At 32.9% G+C, this 26836-nt stretch overlaps 3 protein-coding genes across 4 annotated transcripts; 1 reads left to right on the forward strand and 2 right to left on the reverse strand.

The window, feature by feature from the left end:
• Nucleotides 1–4129: 4129 nt before the first annotated feature.
• Nucleotides 4130–5660, reverse strand: LOC141692691 (putative WRKY transcription factor 11). The gene is made up of 3 exons (XM_074497604.1): nucleotides 5078–5660; nucleotides 4830–4952; nucleotides 4130–4714 (listed from the first exon to the last, which is right to left on the reverse strand). Exons 1-3 carry the CDS (start codon nucleotides 5614–5616, stop codon nucleotides 4576–4578), a joined length of 801 nt encoding a protein of 266 aa, XP_074353705.1. The 5' UTR covers nucleotides 5617–5660; the 3' UTR covers nucleotides 4130–4575.
• A 10666-nt stretch (nucleotides 5661–16326) lies between these two features.
• LOC141692044 (uncharacterized) lies at nucleotides 16327–17262 on the reverse strand. The gene is made up of 2 exons (XM_074496788.1): nucleotides 16930–17262; nucleotides 16327–16677 (listed from the first exon to the last, which is right to left on the reverse strand). Exons 1-2 carry the CDS (start codon nucleotides 17260–17262, stop codon nucleotides 16327–16329), a joined length of 684 nt encoding a protein of 227 aa, XP_074352889.1.
• Nucleotides 17263–21570: 4308 nt separating this feature from the next.
• LOC141690016 (glutaredoxin-C4) lies at nucleotides 21571–26470 on the forward strand. Of its 2 annotated transcripts, none has more exons than XM_074494582.1 (4): nucleotides 21571–21874; nucleotides 24669–24742; nucleotides 25994–26092; nucleotides 26183–26470. In XM_074494582.1, exons 1-4 carry the CDS (start codon nucleotides 21705–21707, stop codon nucleotides 26254–26256), a joined length of 417 nt encoding a protein of 138 aa, XP_074350683.1. In that variant the 5' UTR covers nucleotides 21571–21704; the 3' UTR covers nucleotides 26257–26470. The 2 variants fall into 2 exon arrangements, with proteins under 2 accessions (XP_074350683.1, XP_074350682.1); XM_074494581.1 differs by lacking the exon at nucleotides 21571–21874 and adding an exon at nucleotides 22799–23018.
• The last annotated feature ends 366 nt before the right edge of the window (nucleotides 26471–26836 follow it).

Raw genomic sequence — 26836 nt, forward strand, 5'->3', positions numbered from 1 at the left:
CTTGAGCATACTCTTTAGTGACGAGTCTCGATTTATGTTTTATGATTCTCCCATTTGCATCTTTCTTCAATTAAAAATTCCACTTTAAGCCTATAGCCTTTTGTCCCGCTGTCAGTGTAGACATATTTTATGTGCCATTTTTCTCGATTGATTCAATTTCCCGTTCCGTTACATTTTTCATTCATTTTCCTTAGTTGTCTACACATAATTAGAAGGCTCTTCTACTCCCATTAGATAAAGTTCTTCATCGAGATCAACCTGTTATGTGTCATTATATATATCTGCCAAATTTCTATTGTGTCTAGGTTCCACATTGTCGTCATAATCTGCTATATTTAATCTTGATTGGTGTGTCACAGTCTCAGGTATCACATTTTCCTGCATTGTTTTATCGTCACCAAATTGTTCATCTGATCCCTTATGAATCTCCTCATTTATTTCTTATCCCCCCTCAGTTTCAAATATTAAGTTCTCAGTTTCTGCTTTTTCTTTAGCTTCATTCCAGGGCCATGATTTTGTTTCCTCAAACGTGACATCTCGGCTGACAAATATTTGATTTGTGATTGGATCCCATAGTCTATAGCCTTTCGTTCCCGGTTCTTTGCCCAAGTTGACCACTTGTCTACTTCGATCATCCAATTTAGTAAGCTGATTGCTTGGTATTTTCATATGAGATAAACAACCGAACATACGAATGTGATCCACATGAGGTTTATTTCCAGTCCACACTCCGTACGGAGTCTGTCCAGATAAGGCATGAGTTGGTAACTTGTTCAAGACATACACAAAATGTCTGACGGCTTCCCCCCCACAGAATTGACGGCAAACCTATCTCCTTTAAACAACTCCTTGACATACCGACTACAGTGCGATTTCGACATTCAACAACACCATTGTGTTGTGATGTGTATGGAGGCATGTAATTCCTCTAAATGCCTACCTCATCACAAAATAATATGAATTCGTTTGAGGTGAATTCTCCCCCTCGATCACTTCTGAACACTCTGACCTTCCTTACCTTCCTTTCGGACCTGGTTTCCATATATATCGACTATAGTTATCACAAGTAGAAAAAAAATACTTATTACCTCCTGCTGTTGAAGGTGATATAGGCCCGCACAAATCACCATGAACAAGATCCAGAACTCTCTTTGCCGTATAGCTGGCCTTTGTTGGAACTTGTTTTCTCGTTTGCTTGGACATGAGACACCCGGTGCATACATTTTTTGGTGTGAAATTTTTTGGCATTCCAACTACCATATTTTGCTTAGTCATAAGATTTATGGCATGATAGTTCACGTGGTCGAGTCTCACATGCCACAGTTTTGCAACCTCATCCGTTTTGGACATAAAAGATTTGCTTTTTACTGGTCTCAATCACCATTCACCAATCTATAGAGTCTGTTTTCTGTCCTCTTGACTTTCATAAGTAGACGCTCTCGTTTGTCATACACTCACGGGAATTGACCTCGAATCATTACTTTATTATCTTCCTCAGAAAGTTGTCCAATGCTGATAATATTAGTCTTCAAACTTGGTATATAATAAACATCGTGTAGTGCGTGTTCTTCTCCGTTTTTACACGTGAATATGATTGTCCCCTTTCCTTCAATTTTCACTGAGGATCCATCTCCAAAATGTGCTTGGCCTATTACCTTTTGATTCAGCTCAGTAAACTTAGATTTAAATCCAGTCATGTGGTTGCTTACTCCATTATCAAGATACCACACTTTTGTTTCACTGTTTCCTGAACCATTCATTATCAACGGTGAATGCATTATTCCCTTTTCTTCAAGCTTCATCTCGACTATCTCTTTCTTCTCGTGTTTTGCCAGTAATAGAGCAGGCTCATCATCCTCCATCACAATCATATTAGCTTCATGTTTTTTTATCTCTATTTCTATTTGGTCTTCGACAATCAGCCGCATAGTGTCCATAGATTTGGAAATTATAACACCTTACATTACTCTTATCTCTAAAGTTTCTATTCCTGAAATTTGAGTACCCATCTTGTCCTCCTTTACTAGACTGTTTTAACCACTCTTCCCGGGTTAACAAATGTTTCTTGTCATATCTTTCTTTCTTCATCCACTCATCCTCAGTAAGCATAATTTGGCCCTTCTTTGGCTCTACCTTATCCATTTCTGATCGTACGCCTTCAACGAGCCAACTGCTTTCTCAATTGTCATTACCTCCAAGTTTCGAATTGCTCCATGGTTGAGATAATTGGTAAGAACCTCTGTGAAACTGCCCGAAGTAATTTTTTAACCACATATGATTCTTCTATAATTTCACCCCAAGGCACGTATATTTGAGACAAGGGCATTCAGTTTCATGTGAAAATCATCTAGTTGCTCAATTTATCTCATCTTCATAGACTCGAACTCTGATTTTAGTGTTTGCACTCGTGCTTTTTTCACTCGATCCACTCCCTGACACAAAGTTTTAATCATCTCTCAAGCTTCATTTGCCGTTTTCTTTTCAGCCAAGGACAAAAACACCTCCTCACGTATGCCCTAGTAGATCATAGTCAGTGCAACCTTGTCTGTTTTCTCTTTTTTTGGATTTGTTTTTTCCACCGCACCCCACACGCCTTGTGCTTGTATAAAGACTTTCATCTTCATCGACCAAGCGGTATAGTTCTCCTTGGATAACATTGGATAGCTTAATCCTATTGATCCACTCTTCATCTTACTCATCTATATTCGTTGAGTCTTATAACACACACCACGATTGTTCCCGCTCTGATACCAAGTGATGATAAATCTGTTTTATCGATATGCTTGAGTATTAAAACTGGAACAAGATCACACCGAAATTGTCTAACTCGACTTCTTGATATATTATTGCAGGAAAAACAAAGATACAATATATACAAGATTCTCAGAAAGAAAAGCCACTAAACAAGGACTTGACAACCTTATTTCCTAAACTGACTCCATGACTACTACTTGTTTTCTAAGATCCTAAAAATCTGCCAGACATCATCAGACCAAATCTTGCTAAATGTCAACTAACAATATCATAATATAAAATAAAAATAATACGGAATAAAATTACAAGTTTGAGATTAAATTCCCAACATTTTGTGGATGGTTCCTTCATTAAATATAGTTTTACATATGTGGTTGAAAATATAATTTTGACATTTTAAGAGAAAATAATGTTATGAAATGATAAAGTAAAAAAAATGTGATTGAAGTTTGTGGGTCATGATGGAAACATGGATTGGTAAAACAAAACGTATGGAGCTTTCAATGAACCTGGCAGAAACAGAGGATAACTAATTTATAGCGAATCAAGGTGCTCAGCTAATGGAGAGACAGGGGTTTAGGATGGGACAGAGGAAAGACTTAACAAGATTTTATACTCCCTCGGTCCAATTGAATTTTATACGTTATAATAATCATTTAAAACATAACTCCACGATATTTTTTTAATTTTTTTTTCTAAATAAAAGTTTCATATTTAAATTTTTATTAAAAAAAAAATTGAAAAAAACATTATAAAACTATACTTTATAGAAGTCTCGAAATACGTACAAATACTAAACGTATAGAATCGAATGGGACGGAGGGAAACAATACAAAATTCTAATCCCGGTCACGCAACCGTAGTTAGTTTTGAAGAGGCCAGAGAGTCCCGCACTTGTGCAACGCAGTTACATCCACTTGACAATCGTAACAATTAATGTACTTTATTCTTAATTTCATTTCATTTCTATTTTTTTTTAATATTACGTTACAGTAGTTCGTTTTAGTGATAGACCACATGCATTACGCATAAAACAGCTTCCTCTTGCAAAGCCTGACTAGGGATTGTGTACAAGTTATGAGGACAAGAAGCATGGTTTTTTTATTATTTCATGATAGATAAATGATCATGTTTGTTGGCTCATCTAACATGTTTATTTCATTTTATTCTTATTTATAAGTCTTTTTTATAAGTGTTTTGTTACTTCAAAAATTGTAACAATGCGGCAACTAGCTAAATAGTTTAAATGTGCTAAAAACTGCATGCATACAAATCACTAGATATAAATTTTATGTACCCTATGTTCATTTTTATATCATATTAAATATTTATATAGCATTTAATAGATAATGAAATGAAATATTAGAGCAAACTAACAAATAAAAACAGCCAAAGTACAGCCAAAGTTTCACTTACTATTGCCAACAAGTATCAAAATAACCCTCCAGACCGTATATGGTTAGAGGAGCGGTTAAAAATTTTAGTAATAGCAAAAAGGTATTAATGGACATGTGTCCTTTTAAAAATATAAAAATATAAAAATATCTTATTAAATATACCCGATGTCTCATAAAAATAAATTTTAATGTCCTTTCTGTAGATGGAAGTCCATCAGCAACCACTTCTGTTCAATAATATTAAATAATTATTTGTATGAGTAAATTGTAAAATGATAGCTAAATTTTATCCATTTTGACTGTCTTATACTCTCGGTTCTTCTCCTCCGCAAGTCAAGTTCACCGAATGATGTTTCAGTATACAGCACCTGATATGTCTCAGCTTCTTCCATCATATGCACTTGGGTGGTATACGATTAAGTAGTCAAAAACACATCTCTGGCAATCGATGATTGTGTTCTCCTCTATACGTCACGATCAGAATCATCGGATCATTTTTGTCCTTGATTACATGTTTTCTCGCTGAGCATTCTTTAGAGCTACTGCATTTGTAGTATCCGCCACTGCAAATCACATCGACTTCACAATTCAATCAAACAATTCAAATACAACACATGTATATGATGATATGAACAATTATACATGATGACAGGCACAATGCCTGATCAATTAACTAACCGTGATGATGAGGACCTCGGGATCAACTTGTGCTCGTACTTTTTCCAAGAGTACTCATCTGCAGGAATCGACAACGATGATCCTTTACTTATTCTTATTCTTCTCCTGATTTCAATCTTTTTCCTGAAATCAATCATTCAAAAACATACGAAAATTAATTACAAAGTACTAATAAACATATAATGTAATTTTCTCATCACAAAACAGAAAATTTTGATTTGCTTATATTTTGTGCCAGTTTCTAGTACCTTCTTTTGCAACAATGACAACCTTGCAAGCTCAACCGATCACCTGAAACCTGAACATTTTCACGGCTTCTTTTTCGATGAGACGTAGGAAGAGGAGGCTTCCCGGACGAGTAACACTTCCTAATTGGATTGCTCTCCGTGCTAACACATTGTTTACTTTCTCGCAACTTTATCTTGTGAGATAACGGTAGTGGAGGCTTAGCAGACGAATAATTTCTAGCTACTCCAGTGATTAATACTCCTAGCTTTCCATTGGAAACCGTTGCTTCTTCTCCAACAATCGTCGAGATTTCTGAAGAAATCGTAGAATTTGCGCTCTTACATTCTTCAGCTCTAGCTTTATCTTCAAACTTAACATTAAACGTAAAGTGAGGTAGTGCAGGTTGATCATCAGAATAAGATGAAGTAGAAGCAGTAGTCGTAGTAGTAGTAGTGGATTGATCAGCCGGTCCGCGACGGAACCGGGCGTGACCGGTCCGGCGAATAGAATGAGTAATATAATTGTTCATCTCCTGAAACATGTCAACTTCAACTGCCATTTTATGTGAATGTGTTACAGAGAAATGGGAGTTTGAAGAAATGAAGGTAGTGTATGTTTTATAGTATTTGTGAAAGTTAAGTCAAAGATTCAATGTTTATGATCAACGGACGGGATTAAATGGAAGTGATTTGTAAAGAGTTGAATAATCGACAATACACGAGGTTGACGAGTAGATTGCACCTACCTATACGACTTTTTCTATTTTATGTGCGTATATATGCCCGGCATTAAAATTATTCATATTTTAGTTGTCGACCAAATAATTTGAGAGATCTTAGGACGCAGTTTGTTGTTTAGAAATTAAAAAAAGACTTTTTTACTAATATAATGTAACTAGTGTTATTATTTTGTCAAGTTATAAGGATGATCTTGTAAGAGATATCGTGAATACGTAAGTATGATTTAGTAAGAGTTAACAGGTACGTGTTATCCTCTAAAAATAAATTTTATGTATTTTTATTATTGAATTTGATAAAAAAATTATATTTAAGTGTATACATAAAATTAAAAATATAAAAGTGTTTTTTTTTAAAAAAAAATTGCTTGCTATTCCGGAAAGAAAATTGAAAAATTTCTGGATCCGACCAGTGTCAAGCTATGCATGTATATTTTTGCAAGTATTTTATTTACAACAAATATAATAAAATGATTTGACATTTAACATGCTTGTTATTTTCATTACAATTGTTGTCATAATATTATTATTAATATGATTTGATTGGCTGTCGTGTGGATTCATCTTGTTGTAATTTGGCATGATCACAAATTCTTCAAAATAAAGAAGTGGGAGATAGAAAGTTGACTTTGTGAAGGGTGTGTGGTTGGTATTTGAATGAATTGCCTTTGTTCAACCAATATTGCTAACTTCTTTACATTCTTTATTGGCGAGTAGGAATTGACTTGATAGAAATACACGTGTGTTTCCACTATTCATTCCATAAGTTTTACATGTCAAAACTTGATGCTAGTGAGCTGCTAGCCTGCTACCATTCATTGTTTGATACAGCTATGTTGTACACAATATGGCCTGTTTTCATGTGGTCCACATGAAACAGTTGACTAATATATTTATGGAGTATTTCCTTTCTTGTTGCTAGTCATAAACACATTCGTACTGGAAGTGTTGCGTCCCCTAACACTTCACAATTTTTTTAATGATTAAGGGTTACAATTACGAGAAAGATCTCAAAACTCTTGACTATCATTTTTTTCATATTCATGTTAATAACTAGGAGTGAACTAGTTTTATAGCCGGTGGAATGTAGAGGATATTCTAGATCGTGTTAATTGAAATTGTTTCCGCAGTAATTGTTAAAGATATATTTTGTTGTTATCTAATGTATAAATAATTTTTTTGTTTATGCATATGAACACGAGTGATTGAGATATGTTTGCAGTGCAGTGGTAAATTCGCAGAAAGTAATAAATTATGTTAGTAGACATTTCTTTTCATTTCATAATTAAATGATATTTGTAATATGTTAATGTCCTAAAAAGTAAAATAAATATAAGGGATTATGTGTGTTTGATGTATATCAACCACTCTAAATATAAAATAATTATTAATTTATTTTTTAATTATTTAATTTCTTTATGTGTTACAAATATGATTGATGAGTCATACTACATGGGTAATTGATGTCGGTATTGTAAGTTTACTCACTGAATGATATATGATAGTTTTCGTCCTAATAACTTTCTATTTTGGGATATTTCAACAGATCGTTAACATTTCCTAAAATAGCATATTATTTTTATAATGGCTCCAAAATTTAAACCCGCTTTCTTAATTTTCCTTCAACATAATTCATTTTTTCAATCTCTATGTCTAACAACGATGTTAACAACCTATGTGACGGTGGGAATATACGATATATGTCATAGAATGATTAATATTGAATTGTACATCGTATATAAAGTATAAATAGTTTATTCTATTTTTTATTTCATTGAATTTAATATAATATTTCACAATTTCATGATGATGTTAGATTGATAACAAATAATAATATATGAGTATGTATATGTGTGTGCGTGTATGTCTCTGTATTAATTTATATTTATATATATATGTATTATATTATATTATATCTATGTATGCACATATTAATTATACAATAATTGATAATTTTTAATAAATGAATAATGACGAGGTAAATTAAATATTATATAGATTTTAATGTAGGGGTATAATTGTCAGATGAATTAATTTGCTCAACAAACTCCCCTAACTATGATATATATCACATAATTATTAATAGTGAACTATAAATCGTACATATGTGTATAAATATTTTATTTTATTTTTATTTCATATAATTTAATATTATATTTGATCATTTCATTGTGTTGGAGTGCGATGTTAAATTGATGACAAATAAAAATATATGAGTATGTATCTACGTGTATGTGTGTGTGTGTGCATGCATGCATGTATGTATGTATGTATGTATGTATGTATGTATGTATGTATGTATGTGTGTGTGTGTGAGGATGATGTTAAATTGAAGACAAATAAGAATATATGAGTATGTATCTATGTATGTATGTGTGTATGTGTGTGTGTATGTATGTATGTATGTATGTATGTATTAATGAATATATGTATGTATGCATGTATTAATTTATATATTTATATATTTATTTATTATATGTATGTATGCATTTACGTATGTATTAATGTATGTATTTATGCAAATATTAATTATACAATAATTAATCATTTTTAATAAATGAGTTATGAGGTGAAATAAATATATATATAGATATTAATTATGTGTCAACTAATATATATTAATTGTGAGCAATAAGTATTATATAAATATTAATAGTCAACTAACAAATATTAATTATGAGAATAAATATGAAATAAATATTATATAGATATTAAATAGGGGCATAATTGTGACGCCCCTGACCTCGGGATGTCCTTAGAATCCCGACCCGGGGACGCCAAATAAAGTAAACAACTACTGCAACATTTTCGTCACAATGCTAGACGCATCTTGACCTTCATTAAAACCTTAGTTTATCACATTCTTATCCCTTCCTGAACATCCTTCCCCAAATTTTTTTCCTGTAAATGTTAGTCACATAAAACAGTGAGCTTATAAATCTCAGTAAGCATATATCGTATTAATTCAACCGAGGTTTCTCCGAGAAAATCAGAGTTCTTCAAATCATCAAATAAATAGGATAATCAGAGTTTCATCACAATCGTCAAGAGTTCATCAAATAATTCTCACAAGATTTAAAACGGAGTATTCAAGCACGATAAGTTCACATGTTCACAAGTTCTAGTGTGGGGATCCCGACCTGCTAAACAATTGGTTTAGCTTACTTCCAAAAAGGAAGCATCATCACAAGTTCACAAGTTCTACTGTGGGGGTCCCGGTCTGCTAAATAATTGGTTTAGCTTACTTCCAAAAAGGAATCATCATCATCAGTTCATCAAGTATCAGTGCAAGAATACTCGTTTTTCATCAATGAATTATCAGTCAAATCAAATCAATCATCATTTAAGATCAAAACATCAACAGTGAAATAGTATAGTATATACTTACAGTGCACCACTTAATTTATTCTCTATGAATCCTGAACTTCAAATTGATTTACTATCGATCATTTGTCCACTTGAATCTACAGTGATATGGTTGCTAAAACTTGATTCTACTTGTTACGAGTTTCGATTCGACTACTTGCACGCTAAAATCGGAGTTCGATAACGCATTCGATTATAAGGACAAGTATCTATAAATATATTTTCTCAAAATTTTTTAAAATCTTTATATCAGCATATTATTATATACTTACGCAAATGAGAAGACGATGGGCAAATTTTTTAAAATCATTATATCAACATATTATTATATACTTACGCAAATGAGAAAACGAGGGCGGTGAGGTGTGACTCTCATATCGTTTAAATCTATTTTATAATTTTCTCAATATTTTTAAATTATTAAAGAGAAAAAATATTACATCGATTAATGACTAATTCATAATATAATTTTATGATAATTTTTTTGAATAATGAGAGACCACCTCATTGAAATAAAAATAATTAACGAGACGACGACTTTTTACACTTTTTGATATATTGTATTTATCTATTATTCATAATTTTTGAATAACCAAGATCAAATAAGAAATATAAAAAAAAAAAAGACGGAACATTATTTTAGAAGGCGCTGTGAAACGCAGCTTAGTAAACTAGTTTAAAATAAAAATATTTTCTCCAAAGTGAAAATGTAATTTGAACTCGTGGATAGTAGGGGTGAACAAAAAAACGACCAAACCGCAAAACCGACCCAACCCGCCCCTTATTTCGGCCGACAGAGCCGAACTATCCAAAACCCGAATTTTAATTGGTTCAAATTTTTGTCAACTCGAATATAATGGGTTGGGTCAAGGTTCAAAAAATTTAAACCCTTATTAACCCAACCTAACCCGATTTTTTGATTATAATATTATTATTAGAAATTTTAATTTATGTATTTATTGTAATAAATACTATATTTGAAATAAAATAATTATTTTACGGGTAACACGCCATAAGTTAAACTAGAAGAGTGCACGGTACATATAGTATCCAATAATTTTTACTTGGGAATTTTTTCTATATACTACTTTTTTATTCTTATTTCTATTTTTACTACCCCAATTAATGTGCTTTTTTACCATTACTACTTTTCTTACACTCACAAGCTTTTATTGTTGTACATACGGTCCACTAGGTTTCGTTTTTCAAAAATACGGTAGTGGAGTTAGAGTACTGGAGTTTAGAGTAGTGGTTGGGGGTTGAGGTGCTCAGACTCACTGTTTCATTGCTTGCAACCAAACCTCTCATCAGCGAAGCTCATCAGCGAAGCTCTCTCTTTAGCGAAGCTCTCTCTAGCGAAGTTCTCTCGTTCTCACTCCTGCTCTGTTTTGCTGGTTAATCAGGTGAAGTGTTATGAATCCCTAAATACCTCTTATTTATTCGATTTTTGTTTTTTAAAACCTTAAATACCTTAATTTCGGATAATATGTTGCTTTATAGCTTGTTAGGTTTAAATGAAGTTGCATGTGTATACTTAATTTCTGATTTTGCCTGTTAAGTTTTGTTGATTTGGAACTGTAGAATGGGTAGTATATTAAGTAACAGATCTGTTTATATATCATGTGATGTTGCATATGAGGTTTGTAAGTTGTAGAGAAATTTGCATTTTAGGTGAATATTTCTAGTGTTGAGGCTACATTTAGGATTTAATTGCTTTTGGTTAAGTGGCCCCGCAGGGGCACTCATTGAAGTTGCAATCAGGATTTAGAAATATTTTGGGAGGATTTTAGAAGGATTATTGTTAAAATGGATTAAGTTGATCATAAGGTTACATATTAGAATGTTAAGTTGCATATAATGTTGCTAATATTTAAGCCACATATAATGTAACTTAAACAACTGTTTGTCATAAGTTATTTATGCACACACGAGACCATTTTAAAATATGTGAATGACATGTTTAGGATCTATAGTCAGTTGGTGTATAAAAGTTGTGATACATTACATGGCACATTGAAAAAATGGATGAAAGAACCCTGAAAGAATTGATTGTTTCTCAGTACATTACATGGATATTTATTTGGGATGTTGCAAACCCTCTATATTTCAGGGTAGTAAGACATCTACAAAGGCCATTTAACATGAATCTGGATATTATAGAAATCCAAATTCGTTTTAACAATAGTCTGCGAAGAGCTCTAAGAATCCATAAATGTTGGATCAATTTCACCTTCTGTACGACTTTGACACCTTCGGTTGAGGGATTTAGATCTAGATTTAGGTTGCATGTAATGGATCATCTAGATCAATTAGGAGTTATTTCAATTAACAATGTAATTAGGGCAACTCGATATTTTTATGTTAGATATGAAAGACATATTGTACAAATTGTGCAAAAAGAATCAATACAATTTATGCTTTAAGTATATTGTAATTGTTGAGCTTTATATGTGTTGAAAATTATTGAGATTTTGCCTCTTTTAAGTTACATTTATGACTATAAGTGGGTACTAAGTTGCATGTAATGTTGTAAATGATAGTACTGTGTTGCATGTGTTTTGGCATTGTAGGTTTATAATTGTGCATACGAGGTTCTCTTCGGTGTCTAGGTCTCCTTCGGAGTGTGCTTCTGCTTCAAAGGGGAAATCTAAGATGAGCCCAAAGGAAGTTGCAATGAAAAAGTCGAAGTTAAAGGGGAAAGGGAAGAAGACGAACTTTACAATTCAAGATAACATGATTCCACCTCCTAAGGTACTGCATTTTTTTTGCATACTAGTATGTTGTTGATTATATATTTGTATTCATTATTTTCTATTTTACAGGGGATGTAGTATGTTATTCCTGTTAAAGAGCATGGGACAGCGAAAATTAACACCAATAATAAGTATGATCTAATTAGTGATTTATTGAAAACATTATCTGTAAAGCAGCTTGATGATCTTCGTGCTTCTTGTTTTGGCCATTTTACCCATTTAAGATTTTTTAAAATCCAATACCAACTTATCCATAACCTCTTGCTTAGACAGTTTAAACAACCAAACCCTCTTGAAATTTGGATGGGTATTGCTGGGACAAAGCTTCGTTTTGGCATACGTGAATTTGCGCTTATCACCGGTTTGGGTTGCGTTAGTGCTTTAGATAAGAAAAGGTTTTTAGGTCTGAGAATCAATTTGTCAAGCAATATTATCATGGTGCTAATAGTATAACCAAGAGTCGTGTCAAACAGTCCTTTTTTCAAAAAGAATGGAAAACTGATGATGATGCAATTAAGTTTGCAAAATTGTATTTACTTCACCATTTTCTTCTTAGCTCCAGTAGTGATTCTGTGATTCCTAAGGGTGACCTTGATATGCTGGATAATGGAGATTTTGATCAGTTTTCATGGGGTAGGGAAATTTATAAGACAACCTTAGAGTCACTGAAATGTAATGTAAGAACAGGTTCCAAAGACAACTATTATCGTTTGAATGATTTCCCTATGCTTTTCAACTGTGGTTCTACGAGTGTTGTCCATATTTGAATGGAAAGTACTGTGATGCAAATAGTGGATGTATTCCACGTATGCTTAGTTGGTCAAATGATGGTAATGCGAAGTTTGAGGATGTGTATACTACACTGTCATTGGGCGCAAAAGAGGTATAACTACTAAATTTACCTTGCTCTCAGTTTAATTATATAGTAATATTTTATTTATTTGTTTTTATTTGTGCAGCTGGAATTGAGAAACCTAACTGCTACTACAAGTGAGATTAAGGAATTAAGTTGGAGAAATTATTTCCAACTTCCAATCAGCGGAGTGTTCAGGAGAATGAAAATAGCGATGATGACTTTGTCAACCCCCAACCCCGCTTTTGAGGCTGTCTTCTTCACATGCAAATGCACATGAAGATAACATGTCTCTCGTTGAAATGCAGAGGAAACTTTGCACATTTGAAACTCGTCAGAATTATCTTACTATTGAGGTTAATTCTTTGAAGATAATTATGACCGAGATGCGCTCATATTTTGAATCGGTCTTCTCAAACTTACAAGAAACTATCATGAAAGAAGTATGTATCTTGTTTTTTAGTTTCAGTAACCTTTTTTAAATCAATATAGTTGATCATTTATATTAATTTGGAATACCTTTTTTGATTCAAAAACTCTACTAATTATGATATTTTATGCAAAACTAATTGAATTTCTTAGGTTATGAGGAAGAATGAAAATGATGATGATGTTCTTTTTGATAATTACACTGGAGATGATTTGTCCAATCCCATACATGAATCATTTTTCCGTGCTAGCTTTCTTGAAAAAGATGCTCCAATTACAAAGGATTTTGATCAGGTTTGCATTATTGATTTCTTTTGTTCCTATTGAATTATTGTGATACTATATAAGTGCATGATTATGTTGTACATTATGCCATGCAGGATACAAGAGGATGGGACCCTAGGCCCCAAAATATGGTTGCAAGAGAGGTTGTTGCAAATGAAGATGCCTCAGTTAAGGTTGCAGAGGTTGCAGTACAGGTTGCTACAGTTGACACAGAGGTTGCAGATAAGGTTGTAACATCTTATTTTTTTTCTTCTTATTGAATTATTTTGATATTATATAAGTGCATGATTATGTTATACATTATGCCATGCAGGATACAAGAGGATGGGACCCTTGGCCCCAAAATGTGGTTGCAAGAGAGGTTGTTGCAAATGAAGATGCCTTAGTTAAGGTTGCAGAGGATGCAGCAGCTGATGGAGAAGTTGCAGGGGACCTTGTAAAGACTGCAGAGAAGGATAAAAATGTTGCAATAGGAGATTCAAAAGATGCAGGAGTTGACAGAGCTGATGATGATTTTTTTGGTATTTAGAGTTGGTTGTGCAAAGTGCCAGCAAAATAGGGAATCCCATATTGGTAAATGTTAATAAATTTGTCCGATGTAAATATTTCTATTTTATGTATAATCCTATGAAATTAGTAAATTTTATTTATTTTGTTATAGGGAACTTCTACTGAACCTATTCAGCCAACTCTTGTTAATCCTAAACGGATGGTTAAGCTCCCTTCATATTTACAGTCTCCTTTTTTGCAACATTTTGGTTCGACATCGGGGACAAGTATTGACTCCTTAAGTATTCAAGAAGTGTTCAAGACTGTTAAAGGACTTTCTGCATTGGATGGTAAAATTGGAAAATTGCCAGACTTTAATATTACTGGAGAGTTCATGGAATGGTTGGATCATGGCATGATTACAAAGAAAAAGTAAGGCTTTTATAGTTGTTTCTGTATATGTATATTGAGTTTTAGGTTGATTTTAATGTTTATGTCTTTTATATTTTTCTAGTGCGACAACATTCTATTCAAAACAAGACAACAAGATCAACTCGGCTCTGAATTTAGGGGTTGATTTGGTATCCCAGAAAACTTGGTTTCATATTTGGGAGTACGGTAACAAAGGTCTCACGAACTCTGTAAGTTCTAATGATTGTTGAATATGAGGTTGCATTGCTCAAATTGTACTACAATATTCCTGTTTATATTGATAAAATGTCCTTTTATTCTTTTGTGCAGCATGTTGATGTGTTCTTTTACCATTTAAGGAAAATTTTGAACTTCTTTCAACGGATTCCAACTTTCAGAATAGAGTTTCTACCATGTATAATGCATGTGTCAAGAAGAACAATTTTAAAATTAATATCAAGCAAGAGATTGCTAGAGTTATGATGGGCGATGGAATTCATTACAATACTCATTGGGCTTTGGTTGCTGATGTCCTGTTTCCTGTATTCATTCGAAAGCAAAAACATTGGCTTCTTGGAAGACTTAGTTTTGCAAATAGGGAAGTTCATGTGTATAACACCTTAAAATGTGATGGCGTGAGGGAGATTCTTATAAAAAATATGTGTCCATTTTGCAAGTTACTGCCTTACTATATGAGGATTACTTGCTTCTACGAACGTGATGATATTGACTTCTCATCCAAGGCTTATTTGAACAAGTCAGATGCTGATCCTCTTGGACTGATATTGCATCATGACTGCGTTAAGTCATCATCTATGTAAGTCGCATGACTTTTTAAGTTTGTTAAATTTTGTAGAACTTGTATAATTATATTATGTTATGTTTGATGCAGTGATAGTGGTATATACATGGTTTCGTTTGCTGAGTATCTTGCTGATAAGAAGGAAATTTCCCAAGCAGACTTGGATATTGGCGCTCATAGAAGCAGACTTGCTTTCCTATTTTACTCATATGGCATGGCTAAGCAGATATATGGTTACGAGAGCGAGGGAGAGGATACAAAAGGAGATGAGAAGGCGATAAAGACTCCAACGAAGAAGAGAAAGACGAGATCTATGTGCTTGTGTTAATTTTGTTTTGCGCCACTAAGTACTTGAAAGGAACTGTGTAATGGTGGTTGGGGATGTAACATGATTTGATATGATGGAATTAAGAATTATGTAAATGATATGGTTTGAAAACTTATGATTTTGTTCGTTTACGAATTATTTTGTTTGTATTCGGTTGTTAGTTGCATATCAGGCACTAAGTTTCATATTAAAATCATAAATTGTCAAAGTTGTTGAAGTTACATATTTATTTACCTAGTTGCATATGATGTTGGATATTGGATTATGAAGTTGCATAGTAACAACTTCAATAATTTACGACTATAAGTGGGTATTTAGTTGCATATAATGTTGCATGTGTTGTTACATTGTAGATTTATACATTCTTACAAGGATTATCATGCACTGGCATGATAAGATTGAATTCATTTGGATAGGTGGCCCCGCAGGGGCTCTTAATGAAGTTACAGTTTAAATTTTAAAAATAGAGTAAAGTTTATCACAAGGTTGCAAATTAGGTGATATTTGCATATAGTGTAGCATTCACTGTTGCTAATGTTTAGCAGACATTATAATGCTAATATGCAACAAAAATCAACTTCAAATGCAACTGAAAGTCACTTGATACTTTAACCTCAAAGTCAAATATATAAAACTAGTAGTTCTATTTTGTGTACTATAAAACGATAATTATGTCTTTGCTTGAGAAAAAACAATCAATGTAATCATATAAAGTAACTAATTCAAGCAAGTCTGAGTGGAGGATTTCGACAAGTTCTCCTATTATGTTTGTATTGATTACAACTCCCGTATTTGACTTGTTCACGCTGTTTTGCATTCATCTCCCAAGAAGCTTTGTATCTTCTTTTTTTGGTCTGCCCACTCTTACTCGTCCTTGTGGAGGATATAGTGCCATTGACTTGATATTTTCGGGTACTTCCCACGTGTCTTCGTGACCAACAGGGAACACTGTCTCTTCATATGCATGAATCATTGCTTCCTTTGTAAAATATGGTGAACAATAATCATATGGATCATGATTAGCCTTTTGTAAAACAGAAATTGCATGAGCACAAGGAAGTTGGTCTAGTTGAAATCTATTACATGTGCAGGTTCTCAAACCAATATCAACTATAGCTTTTCTATCATCATTGCGAACTTCAAACAAAACATCATTTGTCAGATGCACCTGTACACATATGAATAGATAAGTCACTGCTTCTCAATACTCAATATATTAAAAAAACTCTAAAATTTAAAATCTTATTGTCAAATTAATGGAGTATAGGTAATTATCTTTCAAGATATCTTCATACTTATTGGCCTGTCTTGTCAAGGTTACATTTACTATATTTCTATTGCTCCAACTCCATTTTTGGATCAAAGAACGCAAACTCTCTAGCATAGTACAAATTGGGAGTTCTCGAATTGCTATAATTACAGAATTTAAAGATTCAGCAATGCTGGATGTTAAGTTTGAGTACCTGTTATTTGGTGAATGAACTCTTGCCCATTTGTCATACCCAACTTCTTCCAAAAATGTTCTTATTCTGCTGTCAACCTTATCAAGTTCTCTCATGTGATACTCGAACTTTTTAATAGTGTATGCATTTTCCGCTGAGAAGAAAGACTCTTTAACCTTTTTTAAGTTCTTCTTGAACTTACTTTTAATGTTGCTCAGGAGATGAAGGATGCAAAATCCATGTGGTATCTCTGGATACACTTTGCTGACAGATTTTATTATGCTCTCATGACGATCAGATATTATAGTCATGTCTCCTCTCAATCCATAAGCATGTCTGAACTTGTCAAAAAACTAGTCCCAAGAATCATCATTTTCTGAATTGACTACAGCGAATGCCAATGGAAAGATCTTACCCCCTGCGTCATGAGTTGCTGCCACCAATAATGTACCTCTATGAGCTAATTTTAGAAAGGTACCATCAACAATGACAACCGGTATGCAATGAGGACATCCTTTCATTGAAGCATTCAATGCAACAAAGACGTATAAGAAACACCCATCGTCTCCCACTTTAAAACTAACATTTGATCCGGGATTTGTTTGATGCAACATAAACAAATAAGACACCAGTTGAGCATAAGATTCGGTTGTGTTGCCTCTAACAATTTCTTGTTCTTTTTCCTTGGATCTCCAAGCTTTGTCGTACTTCACTTGCACTTTATAATCATGTTGCATGTCTCTTATTATATCCACAACTGTGTATTTTGTTTTGATATTGGTGTATTTATTTTTTATGATGTCTGCAATGACGGTTGCAGTGGCTTGCCTTTGATCTTTAAATCTCAACTCCAGATCACAGGTGTGAGTGTCAACCAATTTCTGTATTATGAACTGACTTGTTTGTCCATTTCGTGATGCTCGCATCATCCAGCTGCAGTTTTTATCGAGGCAAGCAATCGAATACTCCTTCTGGCAAGACTTTTTTACATGAAACTGAAAATTGTTGCAAATGGCATAATGACTCACAACTATCTTCAGTGTTTCTCCGTCTTTGTATATTTGATCCAATTCAATATGTTCATGTTGCTTGTTGCTAATGACAAACTTCTTCTAAATGTGAGTTGCATCTCCAATATTTTCAAACTCATTTGAGATATCTACAAATTGACCAGATATGAGTTCTGCATAGTCAATATAATCTGCAATCATTTCGCCATCCATTTCAGTAAGTGAACTTGATGTTGCAACTTCAGGTTGCACGACTTCAATACACACATAATCACTTGTTGTTCCACTCCTAGGTGACGTAATAGTGTCTTGGGCTTTACTTTCTCCGATTGTCAAACACAAAGGATATCTTGTAAAGTCTGGTTCTCTTTTCTTCAACTCAATATAAAACATAAGTTGACAATCATTAGCAATATCAAATGGAGGATAACTGTCTCTAACTTGATACTCGATTTTTGTTGTAGATAATTCTGGAGACAACATCAGTTCATTGAGAATAAGTCCTAGCAAGTTATTATACGTGCAGTTGCTTGGAATCAACAATCCGCAGACCTTAAAGTTGATGTAGTTCTGATTTTCATTCCATTGGCCACCATGTTGTATTATGACCGCGATATTTTCAATTTATACTTCAGAAAATAATACCAAAAATCAATAGCCAATTGCAACTGCAATCAACCAAATTCAACAATATACAACAAACAATGTATTTCATAATGGTCTCGTGTATGCATAAAGAATTATAATGTTGATTAAACATTAGCAACACTATATGCAACTTAACATCCTAATATCCAACCTTCTGATCAACTTAATCAATTTTAACAATGATCCTTCTAAAAGCCTCCAAAAATATTTCTAAATCCTTATTGCAACTTCAATGAGTGCCCCTGCGGGGCCACCTAACCAAAAGCAACTAAATCAACTTTAGAAACCTCAATTGCAACTGAAATCAACCGATTTGCAACTAGCAAATAAATACAACAATGGACAATAAAATTCAATAGCAACTAAATACAACAATGATGAATATAATCAGAATAAATTTCAATTGCAACTCAGAGTAACATTCGAATAAACATATATGCAACACAAACTTATGAAATCAACAACATCTACAAAACTATTGTAATCTCAAAACTGAAAATCATACTGAAATCTGAAATCGTAAGCAATACATAACTTGAATCTACAAATCAAATCAAATCAAATCTACGAAATCGAATTAACTAAATGCAACTAGAATTGAAATTTTAAAAACGAGATTATACCTTGTTAAAGCGTTTAGATGCTAGTTGATGATGACAGAGGGTTAGTTGATGATGACGGAGTGCGGGAGTGAGGAAGAATAGCCGCTGAGATCGGAGCGCGGGAGTGCAGCGGGAATGGGCTTCAATTGGGCTCAAACAGAAATAACGTATTTTTGAAAATGGAGAGAGAAAGAAGGTATATTTGTAAATAAAATTTATCTTTAAATTATTTGTGAAATATATATACAAAACATATATATGTATAAAAAAAAGTCCTTTTTATTTTCTGTTAAATTATGGTGTACACTTCAACTTTTGATTAAAATTATTTATAATTTTGACTCTTAAAAATATTTAAATAGATTTATTCGAGTTTTAACCCAAACCAAATCCGGACCAACCCGACCCAATATATAAAGGGGGTTGGGTTGAAAATAATTGTTTCGGTTAAAGGGTTTATTTTTTAAAAACCGAATTAATTAGGTTGATTCAATTTATTACTTCTAAACCGCCCAACCCGACCCGCGTTCACCCCTAGTGGACAGTGAGCCTTGGATTACATAGCCCAGTGTTCAACCTGCAGTGGGCTTTACTTAAACTCGTGGGTTTTCTTAATATCTGTTTCAGATGGGCGATTTCTTTTCCCGGAACAAATTGGTCTTTCACCATTGAATTCAATATGTAAATTTAAGCGCGTATATAATTTCTTCTATCCCATAAAAATGATCCATCAAACTACTAAAGTTGTCATTAATATCATCAACATGTCGAATGTATTTGAAATTTTTTCTTTTTCTTTTTCAAAAATGATAAAGAAATTTTATAAAATGTACGAATTAAGCAAGTAATAAATTGCGACGTAATATCTCGTTGAAATAGCAATTCCTATCTCATGAAAAATATATTCAATCACAGTCATAATATTCAATCAATCATTCAATCAACCGTATCCGGTAAATAAAATCTAGGACAGTGTCTCTGAATAGGATACTGTACGCACCTTTACTTTCGTTCCAAAAAATGAGGTTGTTTCGCAAAATACCACCTAGTGTGTGCACATATATGTGTTTCCCGTATAAAGTGATATAGTCGCAATCATAACATTTTTACCTCAAATTCTTTTTTGATTTACTTTTTCATTTGATATATCATTCATAAATATTTTAATTTTTATTTTCAAAACTTCTAACGAGTGACAGAATTTTTTTTCTAATAACTCTATAATTTATCACTTAATTTGAAAAAAATTCATAATTCACCTTAACCCAAATACTAATCCAATTAAAATTTTAAGTATTTTGTTCTGACTTCTAAAAGAAAAAAAAAACTATTTGTAAAATTATAGCTGTTCACTAGTATTTTATTAAACTATCAGACCTAATATTTTTCTTTCTTTCTTTCATCGAGTCAGTGAATAGCTTTACATACTCTCTCATCCATAGAAACAATCTAATGCCCTCCAAAGTTCAAACAATAACTTAGCCTCCGTTTGGGGTGCTTTAAAAAACCGTTGTACTGTGACAAAAAGTGCTGGTGGAAAAAGTGATGTCGGAAAAATTAGATGACTGTTTAGTAATTTCTTTTTATTTATGCATATTTTGAGATATAATATATAAAAATAATATTTTTAAGAAGGTTTGATGGTAAAACTGATAGGTACTTCCCACAAAATTGAAAACAACTTTTTTCAAAAGTATGGGGGACATGCTTTTACTAACAGTAGCTTTTAGACGAAAATCGCTGTTCAGACAGCAGTTTTTAGACGAAAAGCGCTTTTCAGACGGCAGCTTTTAGAATTTACCAAACACCTTTCTGCTAGTTTTTCAGCAAAAAACTGTTGTAACCGTCTGCAACAGCAATACCAAACGGGGCCTTACTTCAAACAATAACTTATTTTACAATAATTTATAAATGAGTAAATTTCGATAAATATTTTGTACTTTTTTATCCTTTAAAAATCTCTCACAAACTATATATTAGGGGTTTTTTGGAAAATACCCAAATATCACTTAATTTAAAAAAAACATCATTCACCTGAACCCAAATATTAATTCAATTAAAATTTTAAGTAATTCGTTCTAACAAAAAATATCATTCAATAAAATTAAAACTGTTCACTTGTATTTTATTAAATTATCATAATCTAATGCTTTTTTGTTTCTTTAATCAAGTTAATGAATAGCTCATATTCTCTTGATCCATAAAAACAATCTAATAATGTCAGTCAAACAATAACTTATTTTACAACAATTTTATAAATTAGTAAATTTCGATAAATCTTTTATACTCTTTTATCCTTTAAAAATCTCTCACAAACTATATATTATATTCAGTAATTATTTTATTTAAACGCAACTAAATCTTCGGGTTTATAACGGAGACGCAAAACAAAAAAACACGCTACGAGAAAATTGGTAAATTACTAATAGGAGATCCGATCTGTATCTGTTTAGTGTTGAGTAAACAAGCTCGAAACTTGATTAATCAACTAAAATGGCGACGATATCAAAATCATCAACATCAATGCTAGTAATAGTAGTATTGATGGCGGTGTTATTGTCAATTAATGTTGCGGCGGATGAATCGTCGTCGGCGGCAATGAAGTTCGTGAAGAAGACGATATCTTCTCATTCCATCGTCATTTTCTCCAAATCTTACTGCCCGTATGTTATCTCTCTCTCTCCTTCTCTCTCTCTCTCCCTCTCCTTCTCTCTCTCTCCCCCCTCTCTCTCCTTCTTCCTCTCTCTCTCTCTCCCTCTCTCTCTCTCTCCCCCCTCTCTCTCCTTCTTCCTCTCTCTCTCTCTCCCTCTCTCTCTCTCTCTCTCTTCAACTTTCAATATTAGATAAGTACTGTCGAAGCTGGTGATAATCTGTATTGTTTATATATGTGTAATTATTTGCATTAGTTTGATGTTTGTGTAGATTGATATTAAAGGAGTTTAGTTACTCATTTAGGTTTTTATTGTTACGATTAACGATTAGCCACTATGAAGAATATCGATTTTGAGAAATGTTGCTCAATCTATCCACCGTTCATTCCCAATTTTAGTACATCTTCGAGATTGTTATGAATGTAATTAAATTTAATGTATTTTAAGTTGCAATTTTTCCAACTGGTATTTGTAATATCTTTCGGAAAGTATTGGGATCAGTCTGTGAGTGTGCGATACTTAATCACTTTTCATGTATTTGATATTTTGCATTAGTATTCGGTTATATACGTGTATGTATCAATTTATGTAGATATTTGTTACTGCAAATGTCGATAATTTTTATTAGCTTTACAAACTTGCTCAGCATATAACATTCATGTAGCTGTGTGTCGCTTAAATTTCAATAGCTTTAATTTTTTTAATGGAGGACAAATCCGTATTCGGTAAAGTTCTCCTCGATAAAAATGGTAAATTTCGATAAATCTTATATACTCTTTTATCCTTTAAAAATCTCTCACAAACTCTATATTATATTCAGTAATTATTTTATTTAAACGCAACTAAATCTTCGGGTTTATAACGGAGACGCTAAACAAAAAAGCACGCTACGAGAAAATTGGTAAATTACTAATAGGAGATCCGATCTGTATCTGTGTGTGTAGTGTTGAGTAAAAACAAGCTCGAAACTTGATTAATCAACTAAAATGGCGACGATATCAAAATCATCAACATCGGTACTAGTAATAGCAGTATTGATGGCGGTGTTATTGTCAATTAATGTTGCGGCGGATGAATCGTCGTCGGCTGCAATGAAGTTCGTGAAGAAGACGATATCTTCTCATTCCATCGTCATTTTCTCCAAATCTTACTGCCCGTATGTTATCTCCCTCTCCCCCCTCTCTCTCTTCAACTTTCAATATTAGATAAGTGCTAGGGCTGTAATTAGGGCTGAGCTAGCCGAGTTTCGAGTCGGGCCGGGCGTAATTCGAACCGAGATTAATAGAGTCGAGTTGAACCGGCTCGTTTAGTTAAACGAGTCTAAATCTCTGCCTGAACTCGACTCGTTTAATTTCACGAGTCGAGTCGAGTCGGCTCGTTTAGCTAAACGAGTCGGTTTTAACGAGTCGCGCGAGCCGGCTCGTTTAATTTTACACTTAATCGAGCCTAAATCTCTACCCGAACTCGGCTCGTCTAATTTCACGAGTTGAGCCGAGCCGGCTCAAGTTAGTAAACGCACCAGAATCTCTGCCCGAACTCGGCTTGTTTAACTAAACGAGCTGAGTCGAGCTCACTTAAACGAGTTCGAGCCGGCGAGCTCGCGAGCCGCCCGACTCGAATTACAGCCCTAATAAGTACTGTTGAAGCTGGTGATAATCTGTATTGTTTATATGTGTAATTATTTGCATTAGTTTGATGTTTGTGTAGATTGATATTAAGGGGCCGTTTGGTTCATGCTTTTCGGGTATCAGGTATGGGTTTTGGTCATTCCAAACTCATACTTACCCACACTTGATGTTTGGTTATGAAATTTAATTCTCCAAACTCATAGCTCAAATACCCTAGTGGTGAGTTGGGTATGAAATATGGGTACGAGGAATCAAATATATTTTTCATTGTCTATACAATTCTATGTAAATGTTTAACACAAAATTAAATCAATAAATTAAAATAATATAAAATTAAAATTATATTAATTTTTTATAATTAATAAATTAAAAATATTTTAATTGAATATATTCATTCTACCACTCAATCAAACACGTGCTATCAAAAATGATACCTTAACCCTATATCAGCTTAACCCGATTCCTCATTCCAACCCCATAGCACTTCGCGAACCAAACAACCCCTAAAGGAGTTTAGTTACTCATTTAGGTTTTTATTGTTACGATTAACGATTAGCCACTACGAAGAATATCAATTTTGAGAAATGTTGCTCAATCTATCCACTGTTCATTCCCAATTTTAGTACATCTTCAAGATTGTTATGAATGTAATTAAATTTAATGTATTTTAAGTTGCAATTTTTCCAACTGGTATTTGTAATATCTTTCGGAAAGTATTGGGATTAGTATGTGAGTGTGCGATACTTGATCAGTTTTCATGTATTCGATATTTTGCATTAGTTCTCAGTTCTATACTTATATGTATCAATTCATGTAGATATTTGTTACTGCAAATGTCGATAATTTTTATTAGCTTTACAAACTTGCTCAGCATATAACATTCATGTAGCTGTGTGTCGCTTAAATTTCAATAGCTTTAATTTTTTTAATGGAGGACAAATCCGTATTCTGTAAAGTTCTCCTAGATAAAAATGGTCATTCAGTGTCATCTTAATCTATTGCGTTAAGTAAACTATTTTATTCTGTTCTATTTGACCTTTTGAATGCATTGTAGTCAATGTTATCACTGGTTTAATGTTAAGATATTGTCCACTTAAACATTTCAAATATACATTTTTTCGAAACTTTTAAGATGTACTAATGTTCTTCTACTAATCACTTTGTCTCCTCATGTTCAGGTATTGTAGAAAAGCAAAATCCGTCTTTAAAGAGTTGAGTCAAAAGCCCTATGTTGTGGAGCTCGATGAGAGAGGTTTGTTAGTTTTTCTTTAAGCGGCTTGATGTCGTTCCTTTCATCTCCTTTCATCTCTAATAGGGTGCTCCAGGAATTATGTGATATAGACTTTAATACATCACAGAATTCTTACAAGAAAATAAAAAGAGAGGAAAGATGGGTGTAGAATAAGAGGGCTTTTGGTTGATAGTAAACGATGATAATAGAAATCTTACAAGAGAATAAGAAGAGAGGAAAGATAGGTGTTGAAAAGGGGACTTTTAGTTGATGGTAAACAATGATAACTGAAATCTTACAAGAGAATAAGAAGAGAGGAAATATTAGTTCGAGTCCAAATGGCCCCCAAGTGTTTGCTATTAATTTAAACAAATATCATGTGATTTTGGTTTTTGCTAAATTAAATTTTGTGATATTGGGCCCGTTTGGTATTTTTTTTAAAATGTAACTTATGACTTAAAGTTGAAAAGTGTCGTATAAGTAATATGAATATCGTAAATTATAAGATATTTAGGTGTTTGGATAATTTTACGTATAAGTTAGTTATAAGTTAATAATGTATTTGGTAAATCATAACTTATAAATAATATTTTTTTGAAATACAATTAAAATTTAAATGACAAATTATATGAATTAATAGTTTTGAACTTTTGATACATGAATACAAAATAAAAAAAGAGAAAATATAAAAATATGGATAATTACCACAGGAGAAAAATAGGTATCAATTTTTTTTTAAAAAAAAGAGATTTTGGTTATTGATACGGATTATTCGATTTGTATTATTAAAAGTAGTTTCGCTTATTAATAAATAATACAGATAAATAAAATATACTAAATTTAAATTTAAATATGATAAATTTCAAAAATTAAATGTACAGATAAAGTAAAAGATATTTTTAAAACAAGATGTCTCCATTAGAGTTTGATTAGTTTTATTTAGGGAAGAAAACAAGAACTATTTAATAACAAAAATAAACAAGATGAGGAAGGTAGAATGAGAATCAGAAAGCATCACAAGGCCAACATCCTGCTTATCAACGTTCAGGTGCAACATATGGTCATTTCTTTTTTTTGCCAAACAGTAACGTAACAGTTAAATTGGGCTAAAAGCCCATATAAGTTGATTTTGTAAGCAGCCAAACAGGCACGTTGTCAGCTTTTGCTAGCAATATATTATTAATCTATTTGAGGGATGAACAACCAATGGTTCTGAAGCTTCTCTTACTTGACTGGAAAAGGTATTGACAAGGAATGATTTATGTTCTACAGAAGATGGCTGGGAGATACAGGGTTCTGTTGGTCAGCTTGTTGGGAGGCGTACTGTACCTCAAGTATTCATCAACGGAAAGCACATTGGAGGCTCAGATGGTAAGTTCACTATCTTTGCATACTTCTCATGAATCATTTTAGCAGTTCGTACATTGTATAAGCTTGCAAAACTTTGAATTTTGGTACCAGATACAGTTGAAGCCTATGAAAGTGGAGAACTGGCTAAGCTTCTAGGTATTTCTACGGCTAAAACTGATCTTTGAACCAAGAACATCAAATTGAATTCTGGTGATATTGTAGCAACTTGATGTTGTGACCGAAATGCATGTAAACCATCGATATGATCCAACTATAACTTATACTAGTGCACGCTAATGTCACATATTCTTGTATGTATTTTGGCTACTATATTCTGTGGTCAACTGTGAACCAGATGAGCATTTTCCATTTTAAATTTGAACTAAGAATTATCTATAATTTTTCTGTGACTAAAGCCATGTTTAGATTAAAGCCAGGTGGTTTGCAGAATTCTTCTTATTTAAGTTGGGCCATTACTTTATTTAAAGCTTATTGTAGCATCCTTTCAGAATATTGTATACATTTGATGCATATGGCTAGTTTCTTCTTGGCACTTGACGGATTTTTTTCGAACGAAGATAGCACAAAATGTAAGTATAAATTTGCAGTTTATCTAGAACGTTTTGGCCTGAGGTAACACAGTTTCAAAAATAGATCCATGATATCAAACGAATGTCGCATGTGAGATTTTCATATTTAAAATCAAATCGAGTTTAAGATTTCACTCATCTCCCAAAATGCTCTGTTTCTTCACAGTTAGAAATC

The sequence above is a fragment of the Apium graveolens genome, chromosome 10 (assembly GCF_009905375.1).
Source record: "Apium graveolens cultivar Ventura chromosome 10, ASM990537v1, whole genome shotgun sequence".
Classification (NCBI taxonomy): Eukaryota; Viridiplantae; Streptophyta; class Magnoliopsida; order Apiales; family Apiaceae; genus Apium; species Apium graveolens.

Excerpts from the sequence above, each read along its gene's own strand:
- LOC141692691 (XM_074497604.1), bottom strand. The coding sequence starts at position 5,616 with ATGGCAGTTGAAGTTGACATGTTTCAGGAGATGAACAATTATATTACT. Across the intron at positions 4,953-5,077 it reads TGTCATTGTTGCAAAAGAAG|GAAAAAGATTGAAATCAGGA; the intron begins GTACTAGAAACT and ends GATTGATTTCAG. Across the intron at positions 4,715-4,829 it reads CCGAGGTCCTCATCATCACG|TGGCGGATACTACAAATGCA; the intron begins GTTAGTTAATTG and ends TGTGATTTGCAG.
- LOC141692044 (XM_074496788.1), bottom strand. The coding sequence starts at position 17,262 with ATGACTATAATATCTGATCGTCATGAGAGCATAATAAAATCTGTCAGC. Across the intron at positions 16,678-16,929 it reads TTGCTGAATCTTTAAATTCT|GTGCATCTGACAAATGATGT; the intron begins GTAATTATAGCA and ends ATATGTGTACAG.
- LOC141690016 (XM_074494582.1), top strand. The coding sequence starts at position 21,705 with ATGGCGACGATATCAAAATCATCAACATCAATGCTAGTAATAGTAGTA. Across the intron at positions 21,875-24,668 it reads TTCTCCAAATCTTACTGCCC|GTATTGTAGAAAAGCAAAAT; the intron begins GTATGTTATCTC and ends CCTCATGTTCAG. Across the intron at positions 24,743-25,993 it reads TGTGGAGCTCGATGAGAGAG|AAGATGGCTGGGAGATACAG; the intron begins GTTTGTTAGTTT and ends TATGTTCTACAG.